This window comes from Acipenser ruthenus, chromosome 12 (assembly GCF_902713425.1).
Source record: "Acipenser ruthenus chromosome 12, fAciRut3.2 maternal haplotype, whole genome shotgun sequence".
NCBI lineage: Eukaryota > Metazoa > Chordata > Actinopteri > Acipenseriformes > Acipenseridae > Acipenser > Acipenser ruthenus.
This window is the reverse complement of record NC_081200.1, coordinates 11,516,623-11,534,366: the sequence shown is the minus strand read 5'-3', so window position 1 is coordinate 11,534,366 and position 17,744 is coordinate 11,516,623. Positions and strand designations below refer to the sequence as shown.

At 37.2% G+C, this 17,744-nt stretch overlaps 1 protein-coding gene across 5 annotated transcripts in view; it reads left to right on the top strand.

Moving 5' to 3' along the window:
• LOC117417145 (guanine nucleotide-binding protein subunit beta-4) overlaps positions 1 to 16,719 on the top strand; it is a 38,970-nt gene extending 22,251 nt beyond the window's left edge. For all 5 annotated transcript variants that reach the window (XM_034029011.3, XM_034029012.3, XM_059034540.1 and 2 more), the window contains 9 exons: positions 6,927 to 7,041; positions 9,355 to 9,393; positions 9,722 to 9,828; positions 11,218 to 11,281; positions 11,487 to 11,649; positions 11,779 to 11,845; positions 12,363 to 12,564; positions 13,021 to 13,237; positions 13,802 to 16,719. In XM_034029011.3, the coding sequence (XP_033884902.1) occupies positions 6,985 to 7,041; positions 9,355 to 9,393; positions 9,722 to 9,828; positions 11,218 to 11,281; positions 11,487 to 11,649; positions 11,779 to 11,845; positions 12,363 to 12,564; positions 13,021 to 13,237; positions 13,802 to 13,908 (1,023 nt within the window). In that variant the 5' untranslated portion in view covers positions 6,927 to 6,984 and the 3' untranslated portion in view covers positions 13,909 to 16,719. The remainder of the gene's footprint in view (positions 1 to 6,926; positions 7,042 to 9,354; positions 9,394 to 9,721; positions 9,829 to 11,217; positions 11,282 to 11,486; positions 11,650 to 11,778; positions 11,846 to 12,362; positions 12,565 to 13,020; positions 13,238 to 13,801) is intronic.
• Positions 16,720 to 17,744: the final 1,025 nt, after the last annotated feature.

Below are 17,744 nucleotides of genomic sequence, written 5' to 3'. Positions count from 1 at the left end.
CAAACCCCCCAGAGCAAAATTGGATATTCTTGATATTCCATAGTCAATAGTGCTGAATTTAGAAATACTAACATAAACTTCAATTCAGTGACCAAGTGTTTCAACTAAAAATCTTTAATTTCTGTCATTTTTAGACACTGAAAAATACTTCTAGTTAAAATTTGGCATTGCGTTGAAGTTTATTTTGTTTTTTCTAAATGTATTGGTCTTCCCCAAAATAGCTTGCGTCTAGTTTGCTGATCCAGGGTAATGATAATACTTTCAGTGGAAAGTGGGGCTGCTGAATGGATATTTTGGTGTATACATTTTGACACAAAGTAGTTTCTGTATTTTGTTAAATTGTGTATTGTTTAAACCTGATCTGGTCCCAAAATACAGTTTTGCTTTTTGGAGAAAATCCTACAATGGCCAGTCGTATTCCAAATTCCAGTAGTTGCTAAGGCAGTAAAAATGTGACTGTCTGGAAGGCTAAACCAAAATGACTTTCTTACATTGTTTTCATTCATTCATAGTAACTTGAAGCATTGTAAACAACTCTAATTAATATTATATGGAAATACATGTAGCCCTTGAAGGAATTACAAAAGTATAATATAAAGGTCTATAAATACTAAATCAAGTCTACTGTTTTATTAACACTGAGACTATGTAAAAGTTTAAACTGTAAAGGATTGTTAATACAGGGGCCATTAAATGTCTTGGCACTTGCTAATGTATGCTTTCTGTCTATTAGTTTCCTGTCTTGTAGGTGATTCAGCTTCTAAACCACAGACAGCAGGCTAGGTACTGTATCTCTCCATTCTTAAATTCAAGCTGGTGTATTGTTGATTTGTTCCTTTATGAATCCAGTGTGTTGATTACAACATAGGATGACTGCTCTTAACTACAGCTGCTGACAGAGAGAAAGAGAGAGAGGTGTGGTTTACTTGTTTCCTGTTTTTGTAGCGGAGCTGTAATGAAGGCACCGATCAAAAATATTTCCAAAATGAGCGCAGTACAACGAAAGCAGCGTGACCTCGGAGAACAAGGTTGCACCCATTCCATTTCCTGATTTCTTCTGGGGACTGGGGGGGGGGGGGCTGGCAGGATTTAAATGGTGGACAGCGTTGAGGAACTGGATTTAAGATGAAAAACAGAGTACTATAATGGGAATTAAACTGTCGTCTGATCTCTTATAGCTTGATGCATTTAGGGCTTAGTAGAACAATGTAAGACTCCTTCTCCCCCACCCACACACAAAATTACTCCCTCCCTGCCTCAGACTATTATACTGTGTGTTGTTGAATATCACTCAATCAAGGCGTGATGAGGGACTGGATGGGGACCAAACCAATTGCTGTACTTCATGAGAAATAATATTCTGTACCTGCTTGGAATGTCTGATCAAAGGTTCAGGCAATTGCTGACATACAGTATCAGACAGTTAAGCAGAAGACAACAAATGTAATTTAAAACAACCAGTGTCATTTTGAAGATTAGCAATATAGGAATAGGTTTGGTACAACCTAGGATCTTTTTTTTTTTTTTTTTTTAATCTTTCTCTAGCTTCCAAACATGTGTGTTTTCAGTAAATGTATCCTTTGATATGCGGTTTCATTTTTTTTGGTATTTTTGTACTTATCCGTTGTTACTGCTGGCCCACGTGAAATGTTAACAGGCTGCTGGTTATTCCAGCTCCTGTAATGAGGCAGATCTGTGTATTGAGGATGCAAGGATCGCTGCCAGTCTGACCTGAGAGCTAGTAGTTTAACATTCCATGATGCTTCAAGCTGAACAGCAAAGTATGTGGATTGATAACCATTGTTTAAAGCAAAGTGTAATGCAGAAATACCAGCGCTACATTCCTGGCGTTAAGCACCTACAGTAACACAATTATTTCCCTGAGGTTGCACAGCTTAAGCAGTAAGTTTGAGTTGGAGTTGAGCTCAACTCCTATACAACTGTGGAACTATTGCAGTTTAGCCACAGGATTAATTCTGATTAACAGCTGAGTAGCAAACCCAGGCTAGTGCAGAATTTATAGTAAACTTAATGGCAGCTTTTAGACATGCCAGAGTAACTATATTTATTTATTTATTTATTTATTTATTTATTTATTTTAAGGATGGAATGTGGTCAATTGTAACATTTCTTTTATAAAGATGCCCTGGGAACTTTAGTTTTCCAGTGGCTCTTAATTTAATTATCTAAAGCTTTTAAATAACACAAAAGAATAAAGTGCACTCTTGTGAGCATGCCCCAGCAAATCTGCACATGTCCCCTTTCTGTGTAGGCACAATCCAGAAGGTAAATGTGGGAAGGTGCGTTTCTAACTGTATCATAAACAAAACACGATGATATGCATATTCATACAGATTAACAATACCTTTATGGAAATAGGCTTCCTTTTTGCACAGTGTTTTTCTGGATTTAAAACTGCTTTTGTGGCACACACATTAGTGTTCTCTTCCAATGAGATTTACATTTTTTATACAATGTTGAATTTGTTGCTTGTTTTTGTTTGTTTGTTTGTTTGTTCTCCACCCCCACACCCCCCCAACAGAAGAACCATCTATTTTAATTATGAATACCTTTTATTGAGGAAAGTGTGTTTGGTAAACACTGGGAGTCATAAATGGTAAGACTAGCTCTGCAAGGCTGTGCCAAGCAGTGCTGCTCCTCTGAATGACACACACTGAACAAAAGAGAAAGTACAGGCGTCCCCTTTGTCACTGGCTTGCCCAAATGCTCTTCAGAAGGCTGTGCGTTGGAAGATGCAGACTGGGAGTAGCTATTTTGTCTGGGTAAAACAGTTCCTAAAACTAATTCAGCCATAAACCTAAAGGTCTTTCTAAACTTGCTTATATACCGTGATACTGTACAGTACCACTGTATTTTCTCATTCATAACAAAATTGATATGCTACCTCCTGCTACAAAATCGCAAAAAAATTCAGGGTATAACTCTGTTTTCTAGAGCTGGAAGTTGGATTAAGAAGTGCATACTCCAGTAATACATCTCCAGCCCTCTGACGTCAATGCTGCTCCGTGGGGAGCCTTGTGTCAGCAGGGGAAATGAAGCAAATGGCAGCCAAGCCAAAAAAAAATTAGGGGCTTCTGTCAAAAGAGAGAGGAAAATATCGTCTGGATTTTATTTTGAGTTTTTTTTTCTTCTCTTTTTTTTTTCGGTCAGCAGCTGTCCTGTCGAAACACAAGTGATATATGCTTATTGAGAGAAATCGGTACACCGGGAAGTGCAAAGTATCTATTTATTTAATACAAGAAAAATGCTTTGTCTACCCCCAAGCCTGAAAGAAAAAAAAAACAAACATATTTTATATCTTCCTTTAACTCGCCTCTATCGGGCCCCACAATTGTGTTCCTTGCAGAAGGAATATATAGATGAGACAAGATTAATCACCATACCAATACCTTGACTTCTGTATTCATTAAGTCACAAGAGAGAACCAGGTCAACAGGCCTAACTGGCAAATCTAGGTCACAGAATGCATGCACATTATTTTAAGATGCTTAGGCACGTTTTGGCCAGATTGTACGTGATGTATCATATACGCCTATGTTCCTCTTTTGTAGCATTTTCAAACAGTCGCTGTTAAAATGGTAAATCAGAACCGTTTCTTTTAAATGAGTATAGCTCACTGTGCAGCACATTGCGTTATTAGCAGGCATTTACTTGTTCAGTAACATTCTCATAGCAAAAATGGTTAAAATGAATACTATAGCAATGTAGAGTAAATACAACAAATGAGTGACTGGCTGTAACCTTTCTGTTTGGCAGGACACTAGCTGGTTTCCTGACACCCTTTCACTGTGGAAATGCAGAGTTATGCACTGTTCCAACACACAGTTTTGTTCTTTCTCAAATGTTTTTGTTACCCACAACCCACATCTTTTAAAATACTGAATATTAAATGGTTGCCTGTAAGCTTTTAGTTTACAGCAGTGGCGTGCAAAGTGGGGGGCGCGGAGACTCATTTTTTAACAGGTACAGTGTTCGCGCTAGGCCGTGCCATTGCGCCAATGCCCCCCTGAAATAAAAAAATGTCCCGCTGAAATGCACTTAACGCGCCCGTGTGTCCCCCTTCCCAGACCAGACGCAATACCAATACGCAGTATATTAATGTATTTTGTATTACCATGACATGTCTGACGACAGGCTAATCTTTTTTTAGTTGTTTGTTTACACTTGCTTTTTCATAATTAACTCCCGTGTTTTTATTCTCCAGTCCAGTACAGAATGCGCTCACACCCTCCCTCGTTACAGGCATTTTCACAGTAAAGCCTGGACGACATCAGGCTTCGGAATAAAGGGAATTATTATGTAATACAGTTCACGTGCAGTCACGGTTTTGGTAAGTAGCATTTTCAAAACCATATCATGTGCAGTATTAAAATAAGTTAAACATTATAGCAAAACCAATGAAATACATATTGTATATTTGACATTTTATTTTTAGTGCTCTGTGTCGGGCCATCGTTTAACCTTGAAAAAAATTAAATACAGTACCTGAAGCAGATATACGCGTTTATCATATCAACACCACCAACGTGTGTTGTAAAAATAAAGCAACAGTTGTTTTGAAAACTGTCCAAAATATTTACTTGGGGCTAAGAATGAAAAATGTAGACAAAAAAATGCACTTTTTAATGGAAATTGTCAAAATAAAGCGGAAGCTGGAAGGTAAGAATTTACGTCGGGACACAATGGCATTTAAATACTACTACTATTAAACTGTATAGTAATGTGTTTTCTTCTAGCAGTTTTCAAACTGGGGTACGCGAGAAAAAAAATCTGAAATGGCAGACAACGCATTTTATTTAGTACCACTTGCCAATCTATTGCAAACTTTTATCATGTAATCAACGTTTAGTCGCTAACACCAGACTGACAGATGTGACAGTTCGTTCAAAGCACACACGACTAATTTACATATTAAATATGTACGTTTTAAATAAGCCCTGTTGTTTAAATGTCATATAAACAGTTGATCTGTCTGGGTAAAAAAAAAAAATTACATATTTTAAAAAACTAAAAGCCTAGTCTTTAACTCATTTTATTTCCTGTGTGCGTTCGTTTTTTCAATGACCCGATTAAATTTTATTGTAACTTAAATACTACACTTCAAAATACAGAATGTATGGCCAATCAGAAACTAAACTATTGCCATACGGTCTAGTATTGCCATGCGTTATATCTGGTGTGAGAGTTAAGAGTGTTTAGCTTTCAATCCAGTGAAAAAATATGGATTGTTGGCTCAATACTAGAACATTACTAGCAAAGGGCATCAAGACGAAATACCGTTGGAGATTAAAAACGCCAAAAATGTCTTGCGACTGAAGCTCTCTCCAATTTCCCTGCCATCATCAGTGATTTGTGTGGTATCAAGCAGGTACATCCATCACATACTAGGTAAGTGTTTTATTATTGTTTTTAATTAGCACCAGTACTGTACGTTTTAATCGCCAGTAATTTAAAAATGCCAATAATATGTTTTCGTAATGAGGTCAGCTGTAGAGATGCGTGGACAGTGAACTTTTCTTTGCCTTGTTTGCTGTAATTTTATTATCAATAAATACATGATTGCCATTTGCTATCATGGAGTAATCCTATGTTCTTTCTGAGTGATTTGAGGGTAGCATGGAGGCTTAGTTGATTTTAATTAATATTTACAATAACATGATGATGTTTCCAACAACTACAAACCTGTCTGAGGGACTATTTTTAGCCTAAAGTAAATATATATATTTTTTCTTTTATAATACTGTAACTTTTATAATTGTATCCATCACACACTCCAAGGCTTGTGCGTTTTGTTGTATCATGTTATTGTACAGACCTTTATTCTGTTTTCATTTTATGACTATCTCAGTGGACTACATTTTTTGGAAAGGGGTACGCAGCTTAAAAAGGATTGAAAACCCCTGTTCTAATGTGATTTGGTACAATGAATATCCTCTACTCAGTGATACACCAGCATCACTGTGACACATTTCCCAATATTGTCCCCAAAAGTGACAGTGAGTATTGTAGAGACACCTTGGTTGTATCTACAGCTTTACAGTTTTATTTTTTGTTCAGAAACAAAAGGTCAGTAAACTCTGCTGGCATATTTAAAAACAAACAAAAATAAGAAATGGTGGTTGGTTCTGAATCAAACATATTGACCCCCTCACTGAAGAAAATGTCCCCCTAAAATTGAGGGGGGGGGGGGGGCAACAAAATGTATGATATAAAAGGGGGTGGCATTTAAAAAGTTTGCGCACCACTGGTTTACAGGACTGTAACAAACGTTATATAGATAATATACAGGTTTATAACTTATATTGTTTGTTAGTTCGATCACAGCTGGTCTGGATTCTGGGTGTTGAATCCAGATAAGCTAATTATTCACAATAGTAATGCTGGGGTGATGCCTGTTTTTATTAATTTTGGGGTAAAAGAGTTTAATACATTCCAAAGCCTTCAGTAATTTGAGTTGTGTTTTTTTTATAGCAAAAGACAACGTTTTTAACTTTTTATAAACCATTTACTAGTAATTAAATAACTAAACACTGTTTGAATGAGATTGTAGATTTATAATGTTTTTGTTGTTTTGGTTTGTCTGATTGAGGGGAAGTAATTGCAGGACTGGTAGGCGTGGCAAAATTAACATTTTAACACAGAAAAAAGGACAAAGTACAGGATTAACTGTACTAGTGTTTATTGGCCTTTCCCAGTGCAGTTACTGATATTAAACAGATTTTCCAAACTGCCCTACATGTTTATAGTGAACTACTGGGCAAAGCAAGGTTGAGAACACTATGCCAGTATAGGGCTTGCCCACACTAGACACATTGATGCCCTAACACCGTAACATAACCAGAAGCAGATGGATACCCAGGAATCGTTTTCATGTTTGCCTGACTTGTAAATATGTTGCATTGCAGGTTTTCACTAGCTGGTTGTGTGACGCAGATTGTGGACTGAATACATCGAGACGGGACGATGAGTGAACTGGAACAGTTGCGGCAGGAAGCAGAGCAACTGCGTAACCAAATAAGAGTAAGATTGTTATATTATTGTTTATTTAGTTTTACTGTCAAAGTGCTGGAAGATTTATATCTCTAACCGTGGCTGAGTTTCCATGGGCTGCCCGCCCTTGATTTGGTGACAGCTCATGCTTTGTGGGTGTTCATGTACTAGAAAGTCTATAAAATGGAAAATTGTGTCGCTTGAACTTTCTGTATGGTTTTGATGTCCAATCTGTCCATATTTGATGTTCACAACTTCTGATCAAAAGTTCCATGGTCTAGAGCAGTGGTTCCCGACCTTTTTGGGTGCAAACCCCTTCTGAACTTCCAAAAGTTTCCTGGACCACCATGTACTACTATCATAGTGACACACAGCTGCTATACAAGGGAATTCTATTAAATTTGCTTTCCACTGTAGTGCGTCAATTGATAACGATGCCATATGGGACATTTAACTTGCCTAATAAGATGGCTGGTGCTGTTTCAGAGATGTCACAGCCTGAATGTCCGGTTGGAGTGATGACAGTTTTAGCTTTTAAATCTGGTTCCACATCCGGCCTACTCTGGTACTTTTAATTTCAACCCAACAAGCGCAGAAAATGAACACTTTCACAAGAGTATTTGGTGGCAAATGACATCAGGTACTTCACTGCCTTGTGGGACAGTTCCAGGTACTCGGATTGAACGTGTAACCAGAAGTCAGTCAGATTTCGTGACGTGAAGATGAACTTTAAAGAGCTGTCACATGAAAGTTCTGTTAAGATGTCTTCCTCCTTTTTGAAGTTTGTGAGAATTTCACTTTCAACGTTCACAAATGGGTTTCTAATTCACTCGTTTTTGGAGTCGGGGTCACTGTTTCTAAGATTAGCTGGCTTCAAATTTTAGTTCAACAACATACAACACACAGTGCTTGCTGCTCCTCTTCGCTATCGCTGTACTTCTGAATTGCGTTTTAGCCTGTCTCTGCAGGGTTTCACTTGATACTCCACCAGTGGTGGCTCATGACTTTTTTGACAGGTGAGGCACACATCGCAAAATAGTTATTACCACCCCCCACCCAATGGCTAACATATTAAATGTAAATTTACTTTGTTCAGCTGATTTCATATATGCCTCTGCTGAGAGCATTTTAATGCATTCAAATAGACTGTAGTTGCTATTTGAAATATAGCAGAATATGGCAGCAGTGTGGAGTAGTGGTTAGGGCTCTGGACTCTTGACCGGAGGGTCATGGGTTCAATCCCCGGTGGGGACACTGCTGCTGTACCCTTGAGCAAGGTACTTTACCTAGATTGCTGTATAAATTGGTAATTGTATGTAAAAAATGTGATATCTTGTAACAATTGTAAGTCGCCCTAGATAAGGGCGTCGGCTAAGAAATCAAATTTATTTTATTTATACCCCATCAATTAAAAAAAAAAAAAAACAGCGCTGCCTGCCATTTTATGGACTCCTTGCCACATTCGTTTACCGTCTTTCTTCAGAATCTCCAGTGCTGGTGTTATTGTGCCGTCCTTAACAATTGAACATATCTCTTCTTGGGATCTTGCTGTAAAACTTCTATATAATATCAGATTCAACTGAAGCCATTCAAAAAATTAAAAACGCACAAATTCTAAATGCTCCAAATCCAGTAGGTGCCTCACCAAGCTGTGGTTACCATTGCCGTGCCTTAAAGGGACTCCCCAGGTGGTGAGTTGCCATGGTAACAAGCAGCTTTGTGAGGCGCTCAAGGTTTGCACTGGGCAGCACTACATTTTTCCAGCTGTGCTTATGTGTATTTCTTAATTAAAAAAAAGAAAATATGCAAAATGTTTTTTTGGCCTTTGGGAATTCTTGGTGAGGCCATGCCTCACCTGCCTCTGCTGACGAGCAGCCTCTGTACTCCCCTGCTACTTGCTTCACTTAACACTCGTTTCCTCTTCAAAGACCCTGTTTTTATCCAGCGATTGATTGCTGATACTTCTCACTAGCCGGGGGACCACGTGGCATTGCTTCAAACATGCGGCGAGTTGCAGTGTGTGACGTGATTGTCATCAGGCTAAAACAAGTCACACGCTGCAACTCACTGCACATTTAGTCACACTTTATACAATTTGAGCAAAGTGTAATACAGCGGCAGGTGCTACATTCTGCTGAAGATTTTCTTTGCAGAATTGGGGACTTGTCGGTGTGAGGAGATCCTATTCTTATTTTGTTTTCCCGTGGACCACAGGGTGGGAACCACTAGTCTAGAGTTTAGGGTTCCATGTTATAGGGTCCCTTTTATAATGTATTGTATAAGTAAATTATGTATTTACTTGTGTAGAAACAATTGTTAAAATATTTGTTTGTACTTTTTTAGGATGCCCGGAAAGCATGTAGCGATTCCACTCTGTCCCAGGTAAGAGCTATTTCAGGACTAGTAGAGATGCTACTAGCACTATTTTGAAATAAAAATTAAATGTTCTTAATATTTTGTTACCCTTCATTTTAGTATTTGGTTAAGAAAAAAACAGGTCCCATCAATCTGTGCCTTTTTAAAATACTTTCTCTGTTGTGTACACATTAGAAAGACAGCTCCAAGCTGACCTCCTGGGAAATATTCTCAGCCATTGGCATAAGAGGATCAACCACATCTCCAGTAGTTGATGGTGAATTTTACCCCTTCATTGTATCCAAAATCATATTCATATATGCTCAATCTGTATACTATTTTGTGTGTTTGTTAGATCACAGCTGGTCTGGATTCTGTGGGTCGGATCCAGATGAGAACACGACGCACGCTGAGGGGTCATTTAGCCAAAATCTACGCAATGCATTGGGGATCAGACTCCAGGTCAGCATGGGGCCCCTTTATAACCTGTTTTAACACTTCCGATATTGGATATTTGAACTTTTGAACATAACTGCAGCCATTTTGCCACATAATTTGACTTGCTTTTCAAATATTTATATAGTAAGTATTAAAAGGGTTAATATCGCTCGGTATTGATCCATTATTGTCAGTTTACAAGTTCTACATCACAGATATGCATTTCCTTGCAGAAGCATAACAGATTTGCTTTTAAGAGAAAGACTATTAAGTTGTGGCCTGCTGTGATCAGGAAGGGTGCATTACCTAGAATTACTGGGCAGAACACAAACATTTTAGTCTAGTTTTATAACTGCATTTATGGATACCACAATTTTTTTGGTGTGTCTTTTAGCAAGTTCTGTCCTACTGGCACCCACAGGCACAAAAGGCCTGGTCACACGGGCAGCTTTTGTCGAGCCAACAAGAGGAACACATTTGTTGCCTTGCAGTTTGAGGTGGTCACACGGGAGACAAGCCTGCGGTTGACAAGCTGGCAACACACAGGCAACAACGTAATGCAAACCAATCATAATGCAAGTTTTTGTCACGAGACGTAAACATGCTGCGAAGGAAGACTACGATATAAAAATGTATTACATTATAACAAACAAACAAAATAAATACATAAACAAAATAAATAAAAATCGAAATAAATTACATCTATTTATGTATTTTTTTTAAAAAAATTGGCACAAATTATCCTTTAACTTCATACACGGCAAATTAATTTAAAATAAAACATTTTAAATACGCTATGTGTACTTTATTATTGTAAAATTGTATTCATATCTTAAATGCTATTGTAATCGAACATTAACATTCGCTTATCCACATACACACTGTATTGCATATCTATAAACTACATATAATTAATTGGATGAAATGCAGGAATCAGAATGCATCATACACTGTCTGTCTGACGTTATGGTTGAGCCTTATCATGTGACACTACTATCAAATTTAATTGGCTGCTATTAAAAATGTTGCCCTCGTGATGCCTGAAAAATAAAACATCGTCCTAAGTGGGAGACATGTCGCCGGGGTGTTGCCCAGGGTGGTCACACGAGGCGACAAGCCGACAACATCTGTCGCCCCCTTGTTGCGTCGACAAATGTCGCCCATGTGCCCAGGCCTAAAGAACAGTAATATACAAAGTCAGGTTGTGTCCCTACTCTGGATAGAGGAACATCTGTCTAGAATGACGGATTTGATCCCTTAACCAGTCATTTGAACTGTTTAACTGCATATGATTTGAAATCTTAAGAAATGCGTAATGGTGGTTTATTAGTGAATGGAATTGTAAACTTGGTAATACTGAATTAATGACCTGTACATAAATAAGTTATTTATTTTCTTTCTAAACCATTCTAGGCTACTTGTCAGTGCTTCTCAAGATGGCAAACTAATTATTTGGGACAGTTACACAACAAACAAGGTAAAGTGTTTTATTATTTATTTCTTAACTTCCAAATAATGTTTTGATACGGCTCCCTCCTTTTTTTACATTTCGTTTTTGTTCAGTTCAATATGCGTCCCTGAGCACCTTTCCCAAGTGTTTTAAATCTTTATAGAATGTAAATGCACACAAGTGGTATTGATCAAAACTTTAATGATAATTGTATCACGCTGCCTTTCTTCAGATGCATGCCATTCCTCTGAGGTCATCCTGGGTCATGACCTGTGCCTATGCTCCCTCTGGAAACTATGTTGCCTGTGGTGGCTTGGACAACATCTGCTCAATATACAGCCTAAAAACCAGAGAGGGCAATGTTAGAGTCACCAGAGAGTTACCAGGGCATACAGGTAAGGGGCATGATTTTAAAATTATTACATGCTTGCAGTACGATTTGCAACAACAAAGCTGAATCTCTGCATTTTAAAATAATTTAGCCAAGGTTATATTTTAACAAGTTCCTAACGTGTTCTTTTCAGGTTATTTATCTTGCTGTCGTTTTTTGGATGACAACCAGATTGTGACCAGCTCAGGAGACACAACCTGGTGGGTTGTTAAAACATTTTGTAAAAATGTTTAGTTTTTTTGTTTATTCAGTGGGATGGTAACTTGTAGTTACCCTGTATAATAGCCCGTGATTCCATGTTCCAAGGTTAGACACAAACACAGTTCAGCTTTGTAGAATCCAGTATGGCTTGTCATATTTTAAATAATTACGATCATTTCAGATTGATCAAAAAATAAATAAATAAAAACTATATAATCCTAGTGATTTTGAAACGTTGTTGTTGGGTGTGTTTTTTTTTTTTTTTTAATCCCTCTCTTCCCATTGCAGACATTGAGAAATCCTAGACAAGGGATGTATTTTTGTACTAGCAGTTTGGTGGGAGCTAAAAAAAAAAAAAAAAAGTGAGCCTGTGTGTGTGTGTGTGTGTGTGTATATAGGATGTAGTGCAGCTCTATATTATATACACTTAGGTGCCTGTGGAATGTATTTTATATAGTACAGTATACAGAATGGGGGATACCCCTTCTCATCCTTCTGCCTTGTCATTGTTTTCAGTGCTTTATGGGACATTGAGACTGGCCAACAGACTACTACGTTCACAGGCCACACTGGAGACGTCATGAGCTTGTCCCTGAGCCCCGACATGAAGACGTTTGTATCTGGTGCTTGCGACGCTTCGTCTAAACTGTGGGACGTTCGAGACGGAATGTGCAGGCAGTCATTTACTGGCCACGTGTCCGACATCAACGCTGTTTGTGTAAGTACAAAAGCTCTCGTCAGAGTCTAAATTGGTATGCTTCATGGCCTGAGGCCCTCTGGAATGTGCAGCTTCTAAGAAAAACTACATCTTGCAACATTTATAATGTCGTTGTTAGCCACCATATGACAAGTAAATTATGTTGATTTTTTTAATTTTATTTATTTATTTTTTATTTTTTTTACTAAAAAAAAAAATGTCTGCTTATTACTTGAAGAGCCTTGGGGAGCATCAGTTAGCAATGGTAACAGAACACAGAGTTTTTAATGTATTTTATATTAAAGTGGTAGCAACATCCTGGGGAAATCAAACTACTGTTGAAAATATAATTCAGCTGTTGAAGATAAATAAGCTTAAAGAAGGAAAAGAAACCACTTGCTTAAGTTTGCATCAAGGCTGTAACAGTTGTTCTTAGCGAGACGAATGCTGTGTCTAACTGCCTGTGTCTGTTCTCAGTTCTTCCCCAATGGAAATGCCTTCACCACAGGCTCAGACGATGCCACCTGCCGGTTGTTTGACCTGCGGGCCGACCAGGAGTTAATGATGTACTCCCACGACAACATCATCTGTGGAATCACCTCTGTAGCTTTCTCAAAAAGTGGCCGACTCTTGCTTGCAGGCTATGATGATTTCAACTGCAATGTGTGGGACACCTTGAAGGGAGAGCGTGCTGGTGAGTGTGAAACACCGCAGTGGTGGCAGGAGCTTACTGCACAGCTTGCTTATCAAGGGGACAAGCAATTGGTCTAGCTAGATATTATTAAAGCTGGAGAAATACATTGAGAAGTTTTAAAAAGCTTTTAATTTTTAAATGTCCACATTCGAGCCAAAAAATCGGTATTCAACAATTTTTTTAATGATTAGTGGTTTTGTTTTCTATAGTGGAAACTGATTAATTAAATCAAGAGCATGTTGTAGTATTGGAAATTGCATTTACTTTAACTATTTAACCAGAAGAGAACATAAGTATTGCTTTATTGAAATTTAAAAATGAAGTGTGCAAATATGACCCATAGCCCATTCCTACAGTGAAAACCACTTCATAAAATGGGTGCTTTTATTGAATCAATCCATACGTTGCAGTGAAGGTGTGTTTGGAATAGCAGCAAGTTCCTTCCAGCACAGGATTCATAATGTCTGAGTACATTGCCCAATGTTTTAAGGTTGTAGGAACTTTCACTTGTGGGAAAGCCGAGCAGCTCTTGCTTACTACTTCTTTTCGTGTTGTCTTCTCCAGGTGTTCTTGCTGGCCACGATAACCGTGTGAGCTGTTTAGGAGTTACTGATGATGGCATGGCTGTAGCCACAGGATCTTGGGACAGTTTCCTTAGAATCTGGAATTAACCAGGTTGGGGGATACAAAGGTTAACTATATATCCTCCGCTGAGATCCAGGGGGAGTCACTGCTGCAGCCTACAGCTGTGAGAAAGTAATGTTCTTTCTACCTTGTATTTCCAGGTGGAAGTTTTTTCTATTCACTTACTACACAAAGGTTTCAGTAAATAGTCCGATCGAATGAAGAAATGAAAAATTAACCCTGGCAAACCTCTGACTTTTGACAGGGGCTAGCATGTTACCATGGTGACCAAGAAGCTAGGAGCCAGTCATTGTTGCATACATAACAAATATTATTATTATTATTATTATTATTTTTTTTTTTTTTTATTGCCCGACCCTAGATTTTTGTGTTTTTTTTTCTTAATTCTCAAACATTTTATTTTGTACATACACCAAATAGTAGCCAATCATTTGTCTGTATGCAAAAAAACAAAACAACTTTTTTTCGTAAGAATTAAGTTTTATAGCTTGTATTTAACCTGAGATGTCACACTTTGGTTGTGGATGAACTGATTGCTGTTATACAATTTCTTAGTGGACTACTTAACTTTGGATAAAGGTTAGCCTAAGCCTTGTTTTGTGTTAATATTTGCCAGCTATTTTGATAATGGTTGCTTGAATCTTAATCTGGTGGTGCCTCTTCGGTGATGAATACAGTATTTATGATAGTTTCTTCTTACTGCCCCTGCCCCACCATTTGAATATGTGGCTCTCTTTTTTCATTACTTTATTTGTAAACTAAGAATGGGTTAATACAGAAAATGAACAAGACTAGAAAAACAACTCGTGGGGTCTTGGTCTTCACTTTTATTATGATTTATTTTTATTTTTCAAGTTTTAAATGAACGGCATATTTATTATTAAACTGAAATTTTACAGAGCTATTGATAATCCCTCCCCCCCCCCCATACAGCAGTTGGCTCACTTCTGGCAGTCTGGTATCTTCCTATTGATGTAAGTTTTTAAATATTAAAATAATATTTCTCATGAAAAGTACTGAAGTACTGTTGCCAGGACTGCGAAGTGCGCAGGCAGGCAGTTCAGTCTCTTTAGAAGCAGGTTTGAATCTCTGCTCAGACACAGATCTACTGAGTAATTTGACCTTGACTAGGTAAAGGCAGCAGGACCACGACTAAATTTTAAGAACCTGAATCTGTTTAGTTATAATTTTATATGCATATTTCCATGTTTCCTGTGTTCAATTTTGACTTTGAGTTATTTTTTATTATATGAATGCCAGTATTGGCTAATTTTTATAATGTAGCATGATATGTAGTTTATTCCTGCTGATGCAGGGATTTTCCTCAGCATTCAATAAGAAGACCGCAGATAGCCAAAGCCCCTCTGAGCCTTCATTCAGCATTACCCCCCTCTTTGAATAAATAAATGAATTGCATATCCCTGCTAACCACTTAGTGCCACTACTGGGTAGTAGGCATTCTGTCTGTAAATGCTTTCTTTTAATCTTGTGTCTGTAATCGCTATGTGCAGTGTTTTCTAAACACAAATGTTTCAAGCAGTAAGAATGGTTTGTACAGTGAACAAAAAAAAAATGCATGCAACAATAGTTCAAATGTAACCAGAAAGCACATTTAGCATTTGATTTGTCATTTAAAAAAAATAAAATAAAAATAAAAAATAAATAATAAAATAATCCAAACATCATTCAAACTGACAAGGTAAAGATCTAGTTTATTTTACTTTAAGTCCTGGGGCAGTATAGAAAACATCATTTTGCCAGCGTTTCAGGACATGTTTCCTTAAATCTTTAGAGTTAGTGGGAGGCAGTGGTGTGCTAGTTCTTTTAGGACTTGTTTAGTTTTCACAAAGCAGTGCTGATTTATTTTTTGCCCGATTTTCTAATGATCACAGATAGGAATGCACAACAGTGATGGGTAGTGGCACAGCACACATTTGTTTTGCCTTACAGCTTTCTTTAGATTCTGAAGAAAATAGTTTTGAGTTGAAAGAACAGGTTGGTTTCATTATGAAGCATTCTACCAGATGTAGGCAGTATGATAGTGCCTGCCAGCCCCACATCAAAAAGGGTAAACATGATATTTAAGGTTGTCATTAGCTTCATGAATAATCCAGAGTCTCTGACCTGTACCAGAAGATTATTCCATACTCCCCATGCCTGTGCCCTTCAGACTACGCCTATAAAGTAAATATATTTTTGTTAATGTGCCAATAAATGTGCCAACAGGGAGAATTCTGCACTTTGGGGAAAGCAGATAATAGTATTTTAAATACAACCGTATTTAGAAAAACTCTGGGACCAAATTAAATTGGAAAACAACACTAAAGAAACCACAAAGAGGTATCCAGTAATTTGGTTTCTTAAAACCTAGGTACATTTAAAGTGTTCTGCTTTTCAGAGATGTAATATGAAATGTAATATGCAGCTCCTTCGTTTTCAGGCAGTTTTCTGTAAATCATTGTATCAAGTTGAATAGATGGGTTACTTGCTACAGTTACTACTAAAATGTTTATTATATTTATTGATTATTAAGAAATTCTTAATCATGTAGTGATTTATGGTAGCAATTGTGAGTTTTAGCTGCATCACCCTGATTTTTATTATTACTATTTTTAAGCATTTCTAAGTATACATATATTGAGAATTGTGTGGTTTCCAGAAAAATCATTAAAGTAACAGTTAGGTATAGTGTATTGCAACAAGTACTAAGTGTTGAAAGAATTTTTACTGTAACATGGTGTCAAATTCTATGCTTCATTTTGCTTTGTCTAAAACTACAAATGTTTTTATATTCTGCCCCCATAAATCTGTATTAAAAAAAAAAAAAAAAAAAAAAATTGTATAATGATTGCTCAATGCTGTTTTTTATTTTTTATTTTTTGCTTTTTTTTGTATTTGCTATAGCAGGTGGCAGTTATAAAATAGTCAGTGCCCCAAAATTAAGAAAATGCTGAAAGTTGCATAAGTTGCTGCCCAACAGATGATAAAGGTGCTTAGTGCATGAGTGCCCTGTTTAGCTGAAATACTGCTTGGTGCTTGTTGTATAATTGTGAATATCAGTTCTATTTTAGAAAAAAAATGTACATGCAAATTTAGTCTTTAACTCAGTTGACCCAGTTGTTATTTGTAAAACGGGATCCCATAACTTGTTGCATAAATCAGCATCTTTGCAGTTTTAAAGATCTTTGTTTTTCTTTAATCGGAGATGAAACAGTAACCCAAATAATCGCAAAACAATGAGGCATTGCAATGTTTTATTCCTAACACAATACCTGTTTTTAAAGTATCTTTCTCTGTCAAAAAAAAATCTATACACAGTAGTTACAAAAATGATGCGAACTTTCTGTAGATGCTGTTAAGTTTTCTCCCTGAACAATGAGTCACTATGGAAATGCCACAGTCATTCTAGAAAGGGATGTGTCTTGTATTGTAAAAATAACAGGCAGGCAACTAATGCAGTGTTCTGTGTAAAAATGCAACAGTATTAACAGTTTTAACATTAAATAAGATATTGCATTAAAGGTACTGGTACAGTACACAGAGCTTTTTGTTGGAGCTGGGACTTAAGCTCTCAAAGTTTGAAGAGCAACATTATTCCAACATTTTAATTGCTATCGCATTGCCCCACATTCTCCAAATTGTACATTTTATCCATGATCATATCTTCTGTTTAGGAGGAATACTATGCCACCGTAGGTAATATTTACGATACTCCTTTTATATCCAAGACAAAGGCTTCCTAATACAATAGGTGGTGTCACTGTTTGTAGCCCTGATTTTGGTGCCTAGGTATTGGGAAAGTCCACTGAGGAAGAGGACATTTTTGAGTATTATGGAAAAACTTTGAGGGAGCTCCTAGTTG